At 42.8% G+C, this 18,274-nt stretch overlaps 1 protein-coding gene across 3 annotated transcripts in view; it reads left to right on the plus strand.

Moving 5' to 3' along the window:
- Positions 1 to 18,274, plus strand: part of ASTN2 (astrotactin 2) — a 1,009,693-nt gene that overhangs the window by 981,686 nt on the left and 9,733 nt on the right. For all 3 annotated transcript variants that reach the window (XM_033237645.1, XM_033237646.1, XM_033237647.1), the window contains 2 exons: positions 10,581 to 10,681; positions 12,337 to 12,520. In XM_033237645.1, the coding sequence (XP_033093536.1) occupies positions 10,581 to 10,681; positions 12,337 to 12,520 (285 nt within the window). The remainder of the gene's footprint in view (positions 1 to 10,580; positions 10,682 to 12,336; positions 12,521 to 18,274) is intronic.

The raw sequence follows: 18,274 nt of genomic DNA on the forward strand, positions 1-18,274 counted from the left end.
CATGGAAAGAAGAACTCACATATGAGACGGGAACTGAGTTCAGCTCAGAACTGAGTAGATAAGAACCATTCTGCCTATAGTGTTCCCTAACTTAATGGCCAAGAGTAAATCCAAGTTGGTGGCCTCTGCTTGGCCTCTCCTCCTCTGAGCTTGGCTTTGGCAAAATTCAATCTTAAAGACACCATGGAAGAAGCAAAGGGCTTTAGGGTCAGATGTGGGAAGAGAAGTGATGTCAGTGTTGAAAGGAGCAGTAGTGTGTTCCTGTTGTAAGATCTCTTCCTTGTCAAAAGTTGGGAACATGGAGTTCATCCTCCTAATAAACTTTAACTTCCTCTGAACTGTGACTCAAGACCCACTTGGGACCAATGAATGCCTAATAATTTTATCCATTTGGAAAGAGCACTGGACTTTGAGTGAGTAGACCTATGTTGGGGCCTGGCTGAACTACTACTACTATCTCTGTAGCCTTGGGAAAGTCAATCCAAATTTCCAAGGCTCACTTGCCTCCTTGTAAAAAGGATTTAATAATACACACCCCTTAGGCAGTTGTAAAGGGAACAGAAGACAACTGTGTAAAAGCTTCTAGCACTGTATCTGATACAGAGTATGTGCCCAGGAAATGTGTGTGGAATCTCTAAGGCACTTTTACATCCATAATCACCATTTAGTCCTCACACCATCACCATGGGGTTATTGACAGGTCACTGAGGTGCAGAGAGGGCAAATAATGCCACCAAAGCCACATAGCTAGTTAATGACAAGGTGAAACCTACACATCATATCCTCTGCCTCTCAATTCAACATACTTCCAAGTGATGCCTTCTGAAAAAGTCATTTCTATAACTGAAGTCACTTTAAAAATTATTATTTATATCTGAGTTCAGAGATGCTGTCTAATATACAATAAAGATATTTTTTAAAGCCTACAATTTGCTTCAAAGATCCCTGGAATGCAAGTTGGAGTAGAATAATTGGGCATTCTGTGTTCAGTTCGTTCCTTAACTTGAGACCATAAGGTTAGTCTGTGTCTGCTTTACCCTAAAGCAGCCTATTAAAATATGAACATCTTCCAATTAAGTACTATAGCTAGTACAATTATGTGTTATCATTTAGTCCACACCCTGAATAAAAAGAAGGAGGAGGAAAAGAAGGAGGATAGGGAGAGGAAGGGACAGGAGAAGACCAAGAAGAAAAAGACAAACACAGTCATTGTTGTTAAAGCCAAGAAATATGCCAACCTGCATTTTTTTTTTCAAGAGAGATCAGATCACTCATATTTGATGAGTAAATGAATATACTCACACAGATCATTTGCATAGTATTTATGTATTTAAATCCACTGTCTCATTCACTCCTCAAAGGCTTTCAGAATGGAGAGGGCAAGAATTGTCATCATTTTTTTCGCACAAAAAAATGAGAGTCCTGTAGGTGGTTGACAATCCCAGTTTGCAGCAGAGAGAAGATCCAGCAAGATAAGGTCTAGTTCATAGTAGCTTTTAAACTCATATCTAAGGCTTAGTCTGCTGTTTTGAAAGAAGGAAGAACAGACACACCTGAAGCAAACATAGGGGCAAGAATACATTTTTATTGAAGAGCTTATAGTACTGTGTCCCATTTCTTATTCATTTGACCATCTCCCTACTCTTCTGTGAGCTCTGTGACAGCAAAAACCCCACTCTTTTTTTTTTAATGGGTGTTTCTTCCCTGCTTAGCAGAATGCCCAGCACCTTATAGGCATTCACTTATGGCAAGGCACACAGAGTGGAGCTGCTGTGATAATCACTCACTCTTCAGGTACTGGAGATACACTCAACACACTTTAATTGTAAACCAACTTATATTCATTTAATTGTAAGTGTTAATACTATAATTATTTATTTCTGAGTTCTGATGTTCACTGCACTATGAATTTTAGGGAGATGCTCACATACCAGTGAATTTCAGGGGATTTAGCAGTCAGAACAGTGGACGCCTAGCACTATTTCCAGGTTGCTGTCACCTCTGCCTGAGCTTAGAACCAACACTGGTTTCCAGACTTGGCCTTCCTGCAGAGCTCTCCCTGCCAGCTCCCCACTCCCCTGATTCTTTGCCTGTTAGCTCATACAGCTTGAGGGGTTGAAGGGAGTGCAAGTGTGGGGAGCTGGTGTTTGCAGCCCAACCACAAACTGCTTTACCTTTGTTCTAAGCCAGAGCCTCCCAATCATGCCTCAGACTGTTGTTTTGAAAGTAGAAACTAGGATGTAGGATGGGAGTCCTTAACACCAAGATGGTCTCTTTGTTCCGGGCACTAGAATTAAATATTTATGTTGGCAGAAAGCATGGGTTGTCAGCTTGAGTTGGGAGACAGGAAAGTTGGGTTCTGGTGCTCAAGAGTGGGTGGCTGCCTGTGAGAGTGAGCAGGGATGCATAGCAGCCCCTGGTGACTCATTCTCACGCCTCACTTTGGTACTCCTAGACTAAAGGGGAACAGAAATACTTTGCCTGGTAGCTAGCACTCAGCTGGGGGGAAGTTTGGACATCTGAATTTTGGCAGCCTCTCTAGACCAACTTGCCCAATACCCTCATGTCCTAGGCTGGGAAACTGAGAGCAGAGCGTGGTGGGACTTACCCAACGCCATTATTACTCAAAATGGAGTCTAGATCTTCAACAGGCCATGGAGGCATTAGTCCTGCAGTTAGAGAGCTGTGTGACCTTGGATCAGTCACTTGAACTCTCTGAGCCTAACTAAAATGGGAATGATTTCTAACCTTGGGATTAAATGAAATAATGTAAGCAAACGATACTCCATTTAGTACTTTCAAAGCTCTACACTGGAGTCAGTAAGCTTTCCTCTGGAGATCCAGATAGTAAATATTTTAGGCCTTGACGGTGCTGTGATTTCTGTCACAGTTACATGATTTTGCCATTGTAGTGTGAAAGCAGCCATAGAAAATGCATTCAAAGCAAACCAAAATAGTGTGATTGTGAAAGGTTTATTTACAAAAATAGGCAGTGGGCCAGATTTGGACTATGGGCTATAGTTTGCTGATCCTGCTTGCAATGTTTGTTAGTTGTTGCAGTTACTATTGATGACACAGCAAATGACCCCAAAACTTAGCAGCTTAAAATAACCATTTGATTTTGCTCGTGGATCTGTGGGTTGGAAATTCAGACAGTACATAGCAGATTGGGCTTTCTTTGCTCCACAAAGAGTAGGGCCTCAACTGCAAGAATTCAAAAGCTGGGAGTAACTTGCTTGCTTGGGTGAGAATTATCTGATGGCTTCTTTACTCATCCATCTGGAACCTAGGTACCAGGGCTGCTAAAGCATCCACATATGGCCTCTCCTTATGGCTTGTCTTCCTCCCACCACAGTGGCCTCAGGGCACTCAGATATCTTATATGGAGGCTCACGGTTCCAAGTGAGAATGTTTCAGTGAGCAAGGTGGAAGCTGCATCCCCTTTAATGACCCAGACTCAGAAGTCACACGGCATCCCTTCCATTTTGCTCTACTGGTCAAAGCACTGATGAGCCTGCCCGTATTCAAGGTGAACTGTCAAAGAACTGGGGCAGAGGTCTTGTTTTAAAGCCATTATAGAAGAGATGAATTGTGTAAACACATGCACATTGAATAACAGTTATACTAACTTACCACTTACCATGTGCCAAGCACCATTTCATGAACTGTATTCCTCTAACATCCCTTCGAGATAGATAATATTATCATATACATTTTATTTTTACTAATTTATTTATTTAGAGACAGGGTCTCACTCTGGTGGCCAGGCTGGTCTGCAGTGGTGCCATCTTAACTCACTGTAGCCTCGACCTCCCAGGCTCAAATGATCCTCCCACCTCAGTCTCCCGAGTAGGTGGGACTACAAGTGTGTGCCACCATGCACAGCTAATTTTTGTATTTTTTGCAGAGATGGGGTTTCACCATGTTGCCCACACTGCTTTTGAACTCCTGGGCTCAAGCGATCCACCTGCCTCATTCTCCCAAAGTGCTGGGACTACAGGTGTAAGCCATCACGCCCAGCCACACACTTTAAAGACAAGAAACACTACAGAACAGAGAGGTCAATTAACTTGCCTAAGGTCATAAATATAGTAGGTTGTAGAACAAACATTGAAACTCAGGTAGCAGGGCTCCAGTGTCTGTTCTAACCCCTACACACCCTGCCTCATTGTGATCATAAAAGCAGAAACGCTTTTTCTACTACTTGAGTAGAGCTGGATTCAGAACCAGAGGCTTTGGACTTCAGAGTGTCTAGCAGTCTTCCCATCAGAAATCAGTCACAAACGCTATTACACATTTTCTCTGCATCCAGACTGTCTGGGCATCATGACTAGTACAAGGGAAAATATACAGTACTTGATTTTGTCCACAAGAAACCTAAACTATGGGTAGGGAGATTGCATTCTGATTTCATTCTCACAATCTCACAAGATAAAACTTTTGTCCCCATTTTATAGATAAGGAAACTGAGGCTCAATGGTTAAATTTCTACTTGCTCAGTAGCTTCTTACTACTGCCCAGGTGGAGTCCAGATTCAAATCCAGAACAGTCTTATTTGTAAGTCCATGCTCTTTGCCACAGAATCCAGTGGAGAAAAGTCTGGAACGTGTAATACCAGCTCTATTGAAGAAAAAACAACTCTCAGTTCCTAGAAAATTAGATCTAACCTATCCCTCAGCAGTGATCTTGGTCCAGTTCCCTCACTGCAGAGATGGGAGGCTGAGGCATAGAGATGGGCATTGAGGAGTCCCTGGCCATCCAGCTTCTTAGACCCAAAGCTTAAGCTGGGACTGGGTGCTTTTCCTACTGCCCCTGTCTGCCACATTGTGCTGGAAGTGGCAGGGAGGGGAGCCATGGCAATGGGGGTGGGAGGGGTGGGCGTGAGCTAATGGGAAGTTGTTTGCCAAAGCTGTGTTGGGGGAAGGAGCATTTTACAAGACCTGGGCCTCTGGCCTGGAAACATCTGTTTCCCTTCAAATCAGCGAGGAGACTTTTGCCTCCCCAGAATGCCTAAATCATGTTGTGGCTGGGCAAGAGCAGGCGTTGGCCTGGAGACTTCAAACGCATTCTCCTGTACTCTCGGGGACCTGGGCCTGACGTGGGCCTCTAGGGCTCTGTCCCTGCTCTTACCCCCTGTCAGATCTGTGAGAAGCTCTCACCGCCAATTAACTTCTTGGTTTCATTCTCTCACCCCTGCTGTGAGGAGGTCTGGGGGTCTTGGATGGGACCAACAACAGCTTCCTTTCTACCCACCCTCCTCTGATCTCCACTGGGACCACTTACTCTCATTGGGGATGAAGTCAGAGCCCTGGGCAGTGGCTTAGTACTAACCCTAATGATGATGCCAAAAGCGATTGATTGCTTATTGGTTATTGTATAGCATATGTCGGGAATTGTGCTGAGCACTTTCCATGCTGCACTGTCTTTTATTCTAACAAGAACCCTCCATGATGAGTTTTAATATTATGATGCCCATTGTACAGGTAAGTACATTGAGACAAGGCTACACAAAACCAATGTACGAGAAGCCAGAATTTAACAACAAATTGTCTGATTCCAAAGCCATGCCTTTAGCCCTCTTGTTATTCCATTCATTTTAGTAACCCTTCAATCTAGTCATCTTCTGTTCATTTTACAGATGGAAAGACTGATTTCCAGGAAAGGGAAATGAGCCTCATTCATGAGGCTCATTCATTCTGACCTGTGTGTACTGAGCATTGGCGCACCAGGTGTAGGTGTTTAGAGATGAGCAGAACCATATTCTGATCCTGAAGACAGTCACATACTTATAGGGGCAAGAGAGAAGTGAAGGGGTGCTGACCTAGCTGTGTGACATGTGCACCATGTTGCATGGGCACCATGCAGGGGAAAAGGAGGGCTAAGCAGCTTTTCAGATGGGTCAAAGCAGGCTTTCCCGAGGAGGTAAGGTTTGAGTGATGCTTCAAGGACAAGGTGGAAAGGGGTCAAGTGAAGAAGGGGATGAGCGACTCAGCCAGAGAGTACCGTCGGTGGAAAGGTTCGGAGGTGGGATCTGTGTTCTGGAACCATCAGCAGCTGGAGATGTCTCTGCTGTGAAAGAGAGTAGGGAGGAAGGTCAGCAAGCACACCTAGACCTCTGACCAGAGCTCAAATGAGGGGGTTCCAAGTTGAGGAGTTTGTCCTGAGAGTGATGGCCTTTGTCCTAAGGATGATGAAGATGATGTCCTGAGGATGACAATGAAACACTGAAAAATACTTTGGAGTAGTCATCCCAAGGCATTTCCCCACACAGTGTGTTTGTTTGGATTTCAACCTCCCAATACACTGAGGCTGTATTACTGTAGGTATGCAAGATCTCATATCACGCAGTCTGTGGACAAGCTGGTACTCAAATTCAGGTGTCAGCCACCTTCCTTCCCCTGAAATAAGGCCAAGCAAAGGAATAGCAATGGTTTGGGCCTGGAGCTCCAGGTTCCTAAATAGACCATCCGATGTTATCCATGAGCCACCTCTTTCATAATGAAAGCATCCCGTAAGTAGACTTGGACCTCAATCAGCCAGGGCATGGAAATGTAGGAGAGAGCACTGGAGGAGGATTCAGGAATGCCAGAGTCTTTAGTATGAACTTATTGGCAATTGGGTTTTGCACAAGTTGTTTTTCCTTCTGGGCTTTGGTTTCTTCACTTATAAAATCAAGATTGGGAGTTAATGGTACAGGAGTTTTAGTTCAAATTATCAGTGAACCTCAGCTTGCTTCAGAGAGACGATGACAGAACTGAGCAGGGAGAAGCTAACACTCTTTCTGATCCTGAGAAACTCAGAGGTCTGATTACTCTCTCTCTCTCTCTCCCTCTCCCTCTCCTCAGTCTCTGTCTCTGTCTCTCTCTGTCCCTGGCTCTCCGTCTTTCACTCTCCTGCTGTATGGATTTGCTTGCGGTATATATTTGTATCTGTTTCTTGGTCTCTGTCCCCCTACTTCCCACTTTCTCTGTCTCTTTCTCCCTCTCTCCTTCATTATCAGGGACTGCCACTTTCTACCCTTCCCAAATAACCCCTCCAGGCCCTGCCTGGTCCCCTAACAGCTTTCAGATGTGCCTCTGGAACAGTTCTACAATTACATCTGAGACAGGCAGAAAGCGCATGGCCTTGTGACTTTTGACCCAGTACTGTGAGGTTGACATCTTCCTCCTTCTCCACCCCCCAGCTGGGTTGCGTGAGGCCCCCTCCATCTCGAGGTCCCCACTGGCATGTTTGGTTACTATAATAACAAAAATAGAAGCTACCTTTTAGGGAGCAAATATTGAACTGGGTCTATTATTGTCATTGTATCACTGAGTCTTGACCCCCAACTTGCGAGATATGGATAATTTCACCCTATTTTACAGGTGAGGAGACTGAGACTCAAAGAAGGTGAAGTGACTTCCCAAAGAATGTTCAGCCAGCAATTGGAGAAAGCAAGGATTCTACCCAGTTTTTATGGCATGAATACCTAAGACCACTTCTTCCCCAGCATGGTGGGGGCTCTCTTATTCATGCTCCTTGGCTAAGCAGCGAGATAACCCTGGGCCCTCTTGGGTGGAGGAAATGGATTGCAGAAGCACCACAGGAACATAAGTGGCCTATGAGAAAGCAGTGTTAAAACATATTCCTACTTTTCATATTTTGAGCTTTCATTCATATATTCTATTCACTACAAGCCTTCCATGTTTCCCTTGGTTGAAATACATCTTCTAACTCCAAGAAAGCATTTTTAAAAATGTATTGTCTTGCACTAATAAGTGCTCTATGTATGGTCTTTATAAAAATCCTCTTCTTACAAGCCACTTTCTCATGCATCACTCCATGTCATCCTTGAGACAACCATGTACTGTCTGTGAAATTAACCTCATTTTATTGATGGAGAAACTAAAATTGAGAAATGAGAGATGGTACGCTTTGATTCATTCATTCATACCAGTATTTATCAAGTGCCTACTATGTGCCTAGCACTGTGTTAAATGACAACAATATGCTGTACCCAAGCTGAAGTGTGTGCACTCTGGGACATGCATGCTAGTGTTTACATCTTGCCTCTGCCACTTTCTAGATGGGTCCATATGTGGATGATAAGTGCTTACATAATGTTGCCCAATGCTGTTCTCACTTCCCACCTTGCCACTTGCTTACTCTCACCTCCTCGAATTTATTTATGATCTTGTTCTCAACCCTTCTGCATGGCTTTCCAATGATAACTTACCTCACAGTGCACTTAAATTTCACATCTATCCATACTGCACTTGTGAGGTGGGTGGCAGTCTCTCTGTCACAGTTGCTGGGTGCAGAGAGGTGCAGTGAGCTCAGAGAGGTGAAGCAACTTGCCCAAGTTCACAACGCTAGTCAGTAAAACTGGAATATGAACCCACATATGGCCTTCTCCAAGACTGGGCGCCTTCCTCTGTCACCCCCTGCTTCCTTTGTACCAAGAAGTTTTGACTCATGGTACCCTTTATTAAAACAACCTTTGAGGCCTCAGGTCATGGGAAGTCAAAGCTGGCAGGGCCCATGTAGGTAACCCGGATCTGATCCTCTGAGCTTGCAAGTGGGAGCAATAAAATGGCAGCTGAGAGCAAAGAGCGTGGGTTTTAGAGTAAGACAGATGATCGTCTTGGCTCCTTAATTTTCTGAACCTGTGACTTTGGACACATTGCTTAATTTTTTTAATCTTCAGTTTTATCTTCTGAAAGGTGTAGATAATGAGGGTGATTATTTTTAGCACGTTTTCATAAGATCAGAAAACGTATGAGATGGCACTGCTTCAACATAGTTGGGGTTCAGCAAATGTAGCTAATGGAATCACATTTTTACAGAGTTGGTTTCTATAGAACTGTGATCAGAAGACAACAGCTTAGGGTGGTTGCATGTATGAACTTTAGAGTCAGAGAAACCAAGGTTTAAATTGCCAATCCTAGTAATTACCAGTGGTTCTGGACATGCTGTTTCCCTTCTCTGAGCCTCACATATAAAATAAAGAGAGTAATAGTACCTGTCATTTAGGATTGTGTCGGGGAACTAATTGTGTTAATGTAGGTAACTCTTAGCTCAGTGCTTGACACATATTAGGGTCTTAGCACTTAATAATTAATTTGTATAACCAACTTATAATTATTAAGTAAGTAAGTATGGCAAGTAATTATTGGCAAGTAAGTATGGCCAATCAGGGCTCACCATTCTGAAACTTGGTAATCACAGTGTTTTGCCTATTTTATAACATGGGATACTTTGAGATGCAGGGGAGGAGTTAAGAAAATAGGGCCATTAGGACGCCAGTCTCTTCTGCTTAATGTAGGGAACCCTCTACCCACTTCACACTACTGCCTCTACCCTTAAAAGCTAGTGAAAAAGGATGGCATGATGCAGGCAGAGCGCTCAGATGCTCAACTCTTCTATTCAGACTGTTCTTGGCCTCTAAGGCTCACATCACCTAGAAAGTCATTTCTGCTCCCTTCTTAGACTTTGCTTAACTGTAGAACTTGGAGATCTCGGAATACAAGGGTCACAGAGCTTCCCCAAGATAGGACAGAGGACAGAGGCTGCTCTAGAAAGAATTAAGTGCTCTGGATTAGACTTGAATCTACCAGGTCTATGTTTTACCAGTTCTTCCCTTCTAAGGCCACACAGGCTGTGTCTGCTCCCACCAATATAGCATGGAGCTTCGGATGACATCACAGAAAGGTGGGGATATGCCTTATAGCCAGATTAACCCCCAGTCTCCCTGGCATGGCCTACAAGGTTCCCACCAACCTTTTACCTCATCTCCCTTTGTTTCAGCCATACTGGCTACCCATTTCTTCAACTGTCTGGGCTCCTTCTCTCCTCAGGACCTTTGTACTTCCTCAGCATCCTACATAGAATGCTCTTTCCCCAGGTCTTCCTTCCATAAACCAGTTCTTTCTCACTATTCAGGTCTTAGGTCCTAAAGATTCTTCTTCAGGAAGGCTTTCATGGGCTACATTCTGAAGCCTATATTCCCCACACTCCCGCATTAGTCTTTTTCTCATTATTCTGGTATATTTTCTTCCACACTAAACGATTATCTGATTTTTTGTTTTTACTTTTTGATTTTTACTTATTTTTTTGATCTGTGACCTGGACTCTCTTGTTCATCTTTATAACCTTAGCACTTAAAGTACTTCCTGGTGTGGGGTAAATGCTTAATAAATATTTCTTAAATGAGTAAACTAATGAATATATAAATGGATATATCCAGCCATAAAGGATAGCATTAGGGCTCACTTCTCAGACCCTGGACTCGGGTGGCTTGAATTCAATACCCCCGTTCTGTCCCTCAGGAACTGAGACAGTGGAAAGACACACAATCTAAGTCTCAGTGTCCTCACTGACAAGATGTGGGTAACAAGAAAATCCCTCCCTTTTAGGCTGAGATGAAGTGCAAAGTGCTGAGTAGGCAGTTAGTGCTCAATAAATACTTTATAATTATTGTTCTTTTTTAAAAATCATTTTTCCTGTAGCCTAATGTGCCATGACTCTGTGTTCTTCCCTGCAACTCCCAGGGCCTTCTGTGAAGTCACAGCCTGGTGCTCTGTTTTCTTGCTGTGCTGCAGGTTCACTCTATATGCTGTGGATACACGAGGGAGGCACTCAGAGCTAAGCACGGTGACCCTGAGGACGGCCTGTCCACTGGTAGATGACAACAAGGCAGAAGGTAGGTAACCCAGTTTTTTGACTCCAAGGTAACTCCCATATTTCCCCTAAGTTCTGTGCCCAACAGTCACTAATCATTAAACATACACACATACACCAACACACCGGCACAGGGAGAAGAAAGTGAAGGCAGGCACTAAGGGAACAGGAGGAACATGGAGCTAAATTAATCAAATTCATGAAGGGAAAAATTAAGATTGACTAGCAATATCTTTGGCAGTGGAAAGACTTCCCCCTCTTTTAGAGAGATGATCTGTGTTCTGACTTACAGGCCTGGAATGGTAGGGAGTCAGAGCCCCATGACTGTATCTTGTCCCTTGGCCTAGATTTCTCGGGGACCAATCATTTTCTCCCACTTGTCTTTGCTAGAGTAGTAAAGAGATGGCACCTAGAAGACCATTTCACCTTGTGGTGCCCATAGCAGACATCATTAGCAGATCACAGCATGCTGTTCCATCCAGTCCCATGGTGGCCTCAGAATCCTCAGCAGAGAGCTACCATCAGTGATTATCAGTCAGTTAGCATGCAAGATTAAATGTTTTTGGTGCTCCCGGTTCATGATGTAAACAGCAGGCAAAAAAACACCTGAAAAAAGTACAATTAGTCAATCAGATACACCATATACTTAGTTCTTGAGCATTGTGTAGATGCAGTTTCTACATCAAGTCTAGCAAAATGTGACAGTGGCTCATAAGTCCTGGTGGTCTACTTAAAATTGAACAATTATTTCTCAAAAGTTCAAGCAATGCAGTAGAGACATGGTCTCCACCTTTTAGTAATTCACATTGTAGGTGGTGAGACAGACATTTCTGCAGATGGCTCAATAATAAACTCAATTATAAATGTTTTATATGCTACCAAAGGAGAGGGGATTTGAAGGATTTTCCTGATAAATTTTAAAAAATTTTATTTTAAAATAACACATGTCCATTGTTTAAAAAAAAAAAGTACAAATAAAAATCAGAGTAGAAAATAGGGTAATATAAATGTTCCTCCCATTTTTACTCTAAGTTTCCAGATTCTCCTAGTGGCAACTGTTGTCAGTAATGATTTAGGGCCACATAGAGACTTCGATCAGGGTTTTTGAAGCTGAAAGAATATACCTTCTACTCATGATGAATTGAAGTTACTTTCATTAGCAGGAGTAACTGAAGCAGTAGGAATAACCATGAACAGCAAGCAGAAGCCTTTGGATTTTCTTTGAAAGGTGTTTCAAATGGGGAGCTATCAGACCTGATCACAGAAATGTGTTGGAAATACAACAAAGGGGAAATAGAAGGAGGGCGTTGAGATTATCCAAGACAGTTTATTTAAGCCAATTGTATATAAAATCACAGGTACAATAATTATATTGATAATTAAGCTTGCAATTATGAGCACTAACTTTGTGCCAGGCCCTGTGTTGAGTGCTTTGTATCCACTCTTTAATTCAGTTCTCCCAATGCACCTCCAGAATAGGCATCATTACCTCCAGATGATAGGAAACCAAACACAACCAGTCAATAACGTATTCCTGATGGAATTAAGGTTTGTCTGCTCCCAGAGCTTATGCAAGCAAACTATCTCACCACTGTGCCTTTCTTATTGAAGCCCATGCTTATATCCTTACTTGTTTTCACCACCCAGTGATCAATTTCTGCCCTTCTGACCTCTCAGAAATAGCTGACAAGATCTACAATCTGTACAATGGGTACACAAGTGGAAAGGAGCAGCAGATGGCCTACAACACCCTGATGGAGGTCTCAGCCTCGATGCTGTTCCGAGTCCAGCACCACTACAACTCTCACTATGAAAAATTTGGTGACTTCGTCTGGAGAAGTGAGGATGAGCTGGGGCCCAGGTATGGGCGTACTTGTGTGATTGGAAGGACATATTCTTTTTGCTTCCAGTTGACTTTTCTGGATCCTTTCCCCATAGGCTGAGAATAGGTTTTATCAAGTAAATAAGGGTGATTATCACCTTAGTCATGTCAAGGCTAAAAATAGAAAATGAGCAGGGAGAATGAAAGAATCTTGGAACTTTAGATTCCTGCACTCCTGGAATGTTTAATAGGGAAAGGGCATTGATGCTCTTTGCATTAATCATTCTCCTTGCTCATCTCCCACCTCGTTTTACAGATAGGAAACTTAGGCTCTTTGAAGGCCTGTGTCCTAACCAAGATCATGGAGGAGAACAGCAGCGGGGCCATGACGCATAATCCAGGGCCTTTCTCAGTCTTCCATAAGAAGTCTGAGTTTTTCTACAGTAAATAGCTATGATTTTGACTAAAGTCCATTAGTGAACACGACTACATAAATTTATGAATTCAACATGTATGAAGGCTTTATTTTTGTCCTGCATGCCAGTCACTATGCCAGGAATCAGCAATGATTCAAACAGAACTAAGGCACAGTCACTTATCATCTAAAGCTTCATAAAGCAGTATATGCAGTGGTGGCTGCATTTTATGTCTTGCATCTAGCAACATTCATCCATTCAGCATATATTTAACAGCACCTGTTATGTGGTGGCTGCTGACAATGCAATGGTAAAAAGGTAGAAATGGTTGCTACCTATATATAACTTCCTGTTGCAGGTAGTTAAACAGGCAGTTATGTAGAGCAGGAATAATAAGTGCCATGATAACAGAAGAACAGAACTCTTTGGGAACACACATAAGACATAGGCATCTGGTCTAGGTCACCCAATGAAGCTGCACTGGGGCTGAGAGCCTGAGGCCTAAGATTTGAGTTGGGGTAAGGTAAGTAAGGGTTGCTGGGGAGAAGGATAGGTGTTTGGAGTAGAGAAACTACCTGACGGAATGCTCAGAAGAGAAAATATTACATGACAGTGGAAGTTTTCTTCTCAACTTTGGATCATTTGCCTACCACTTTTATGACTTTTGCCATCTCACCACCATATATATTTTATTTTGTATTTCTTTCTTAGATTCACTTCTTATTAAAAATGTATTTGAACAGAAAACACAACATTATCTTGTAAAGGAAAAACCAACACCATCTTCCCTTAATAGAAAATTAAACCTAACCCTTCAATACAATGGACAAAATCAACAAAAGTGGAATAAGACAAAAAACAGAAAACAATGTTGTTCAATTCTAGCAGAGCCTGAGGCTGTCCCTTCAAAAGGGAGATTAGTTAGAGAAGTGTTAAAGACACAGCCCCAAACCAAGATTGTCTTTTCTTTTTTTGAGATGGAGTTTTGCTCTTGTTGCCCAGGCTGGAGAGCAATGGTGCTATCTTGGCTCACTGCAACCTCCACCTCTTGAGTTCAAGCGATTCTCCTGCCTTAACCTTCCAAGTGGCTGGGATTATAGACACCCACCACCATGCCAGGCTAATTTAAAAAAAATTTTTTTAGTAGAGAGAGGATTTCACCAAGTTGGCCAGGCTGGTTTCGAACTGCTGACCTCAAGTGATCCTCCTATCTCAGCCTCCCAAAGTGCTTGGATTACAAGCATGAGCCACCGGCCGGCCCAATGTTTTCTTTTTGAAGTAACCTGAAAGAGGGGAAGAGAATGCAAGAGCTAATCTAACCACTTTTGCAAATGTGATTCATTTTTGTTTAATATTGGGTCTGTGATCATCTTGAGTACCACCTAAAATCCTTTCCCTACCCTAGAGGAACTCAGCCTACACTTTGGTAAACACTGTGTTTGGAGCAACTAAAGAATTTCCATGTAGTTGCAACAAAGTGTGTGACAGCAGGAGTGGTAAGAGATAATAAGGGGGAGGTCAGTGGGAGCCAGATCCTGAATGCTCTTTAAATTAGGTTAAGAAGTTGGTCTTATCTCCTTAGGGTAATGGTAAGCTTTTCAAGTATTTTTCACAAAAAGGAATAATATTATCACACCATCAAAGGAGAAAGATCCCTCTGGCTTGATTATAGGGGTCAAGGTAAGAAAGCGGCAGTGAGGCTCTAGAGGCTGTTGTGAAAATAGTCCCAGGAAGACAGCATAGCATTCTAGGCCAGGGTGGCATTGGTGCATTGGAGAGAATCGCATGACTTCCTGAAATACTTAGTGGGCAGCACTTCATGCTTTAAAAACTTCGAAATGACCATATAGGGTATTAATGCCATTTTTTGGATGATAAGGAAATTGAGGTCCCATGGGGCAAAATGAGCTGCCCAGAGTTGTGCAGAGTTTGACATGGAGGCCAGTTCTGCCTTGAGCTCTCACCTTGAACCCTTAGAACATTTGCAATGGCCCTCCAAGAATTTTAGGCTCTCGGGGACAGAAATGAGAGCTTGGTCCAGGGATAAAAGTGATCTCACCCCAGGGCAAGGCCTTATCAGTTCTGTTGGGTCCTGGACTTTAACTTTCTCCCTTGCACATGAAAGGAAGGTTCTTTAGATAAAACCTAAAGGAGGGCCAGACTGGCAGGCAGAAGTGAAGAGCCCCAGATGAAAGCTGCTGTGTGAGTCGTCTCGGCTGCCATCTTTCCTATGGACAGAGGAAGGCATTCCACTCTTTTGGGCTTTCCCAGAGGGCTCAGGGAGTTTGTGTGGAAGCTAAACCAGATCTCCACTTCTGACTTTGTATTTACAGCCTCCTGGAATCCTTTATCGGCCTCCAGGACATAAATCTTCTGGAAAGGCCGCCAGGCCGCCCACAAAGGATGGGCAATCCACTCAGTAATGGACTGTGATAACCTGCTAACCCCTAGTCAGGCAGTCACCAGCCACTGTCTGTGAACGTCCCCACCCTGTCATCCAACTTCCTCCTCCTCTGGTCTTTCTAGTCTCCAGGAGGATATCTGAGATTGCTCCAACATCCCACACTGATTATGTCAGCAGGAATCAAGGAAGCTGCCTCCTAATCTATCCTCGTGCTGCTAATAAACTCACTGTGCAACCCTGGGCTCTGCCGCTTACTGGCCTTCAGTCTCCTCATCTATAACATGATCAGGATGAACTAGAACAGTGTTATTTTTTTTTTTAACCAGTGGCTTTTTTTTTTTCCTAAATAAATCTTACATGTAATCACAGCCCACCTCCACAGAGAATTCTCTAAAATGTCTACCCATTTGCTCTGTCACACCCTCATGGTTTAACTATCTTTCCTGCACTTACTAGATTTAGAATCTTATATTGCTTATATGTTTACTTACATATTATCTGTCTTCCCCACTACAATGTAAACTATGTGTAGTTAGTGATCCCTTATGTCATATTCACATTTGTAAGTAGGTGCTAAGTAATTAGTTGTTGAGTAATTGGGTAATGAGATGATTAAATGTGTGGACCAGATGACTAAAGATTTGTTCTGGTAGAAACTGGAGTGGGTGGCCTGGAGTCCCACCTGCTGGGTCACCTCTTCTATGCCCCTCCACCCCACCCAATCCCAAGCATCCCTTATGTCTCTCCAAGCCCTCAAGAACCTTTAGATCACAGTTGGAAACAATTGAATTCCATGAACTCTGAGGTCTTCTAATATTCCAAGAAATGCAATGTCCTTGCAAATATTAAAAGACTTGAAGGTATCTCACTTCATTGATTGATTGATTCATTCATTCATTCATTTAATATGCTAACTATGTGTCAGGCCATGTACTGGAGGCTAAAAATACAAGTGAAGATGACAGATCCTGCCTTTACAAGGTTCAGCATGTAATGAGGAAAAGATTGGTCAGATGGCAATTGCAGTGGCATTTGGCATGTGAATGGACGAGCATTTCAGAGCAGTGCTTCTGAAACCTTAACGTGCCTGAGAATCACCTGGGGACTTGTTACAATCTAAATTGACTCAGTAGTCTGGGTTGGGCCTGAGATTCTGCATTTATTGAATTCCATGAACTCTGACGTCTTTTAACATTCCAGAAAATGCAATGTAACAAGTTCTCATAGTGATGTTAATGTTGTTGGCCCCAAAAGCACACTTGGAGTGACCAAGTTCCAGATGCAGAAAGTTGGAGCAGCTAATCCAGACCTGGAGCTCAAGGAAGAATCCTTGTGAAAGAAAGAACGTTTCTAAGTTTAGAAACAGAATGAAGAAGGGTCCTCCAGGTGGAAGGGAGAGAGTCTTCTCATCAGAAGGAATTACCAATGCAAAGATGAGAGAAGGTTGGGTAAGAGAATATAGTTCAGTTAAAAATACAAATCTTATTGGAGTAGAGAGTTCAAAGTGAAAGAGGAGAGTTCAAGGTGAAAAGGAAAAGCAAACAAACAAAAACAACAAGGCTGGATTGTTTAGCAAAGGACGGATCATGAGGGCTCTTGTGAGTTCTGTTCACAAGTTTCTTCTTTCTCCCAGAAGCCATATAAATGTTTTAAACAGAGGAGCGATTTGGATAAATTTGCTCTGCCTTTCAAGGATTAGCAAGTGTGCAGAACATCACAGTGTAAATAAGAGATGGCAAGATGCTTCTCCAAAGCCAGGAGCCCAGGGATTCTGTCCTAGCCTTGTCACCTACTTGTTGTATGACCTTGGACACAAGCCATCCCCATTCTGGACCTCATTTGTAACATGAAAGGGCTGAACTCCAAAGTCTCTTCCAGCTGGGAAGCCAAGGAACCAGAAAACGCTGAAGGTCATAAAGACCAGAGAATAGACACATCGTTAGTATCATTTCACCTCCAGCCCTGCACATTTTGTTTCTCAGGGACCCAGGTTGACTAGAGTGATAAGAGCTTTTTCCAGGAGTACATTGAGGACTGATATCATAAGATGAGCTCTATTAGGATTCTCTTGGACTATGTAATCACGAAACCCCAAAATGTTTTCAAATCTTTCCTAAATCTGTGGTCATATGTGTCCCCATAAGATTTAATGACAAAAGGACATCTCTTACCTCTGCCTAATAAATCTATTAGGCCAGTGTCCCCCAGAGCCTAGTTCTTATGATCACAAGTTACTGCAAACAGCTGCTCGAAGAAGACCTGCTGACACCCAGCTGTCCCCAACCATAAGGTTCCTATTAGGAGACTTGAAAAACCGAGCTCATAGGTGGCCAGGGACCAGAATTTTCTCGGGTCAGAAAATCTTTGACCACTCTTGGGCTTCTCTATACTTTCAGTTACGTTTGAGCATATTGAGAGAGAGGAGACAGCCATCTCTTGAGGACATTTTGCTTCCATTAAATTGACCTATCTGGACCAGGAATGATGTATTTATGATGTCAGCTCCTCTTGCCTCCATGGCAGGCATTATGAATAGATTGCAGAAATCATCACAGGATCTTTCTCAACATGTCATGGGATTGGAAAAGAGTTACACATCCCCTGCTGTGTTCTTAGTGAAAACAAACAAGCCTGGTATGTCACTGTGTATTCCTCCAAGATTGTGTTAGCTGCTTCTTTGGATATGTTGAATTAACTCTCGGAATTTTTAAGATAATGGGAACAAGAGCAGACTTAGGCTTCTAGGGTCATATTCCTATAATCTCAGAAGCACTTTTAACTTTTTTCTGTATATTTTGGCATTTCTAAAATCAGGACGGATTGTGCACAGTGGATGTGTACATTAAGCATTGTATTCCACTTTTCTTGAATGGCTGTTATTAAAGCATTGACATATCTTATAATTAAAGATATCTTCCATTCTACCTTCAATTAAGAAACAAATACTAATACTAATACCAAGTAACTATTACT

Source organism: Trachypithecus francoisi, unplaced genomic scaffold, assembly GCF_009764315.1.
Source record: "Trachypithecus francoisi isolate TF-2019V2 unplaced genomic scaffold, Tfra_2.0 Lachesis_group16, whole genome shotgun sequence".
Classification (NCBI taxonomy): domain Eukaryota; kingdom Metazoa; phylum Chordata; class Mammalia; order Primates; family Cercopithecidae; genus Trachypithecus; species Trachypithecus francoisi.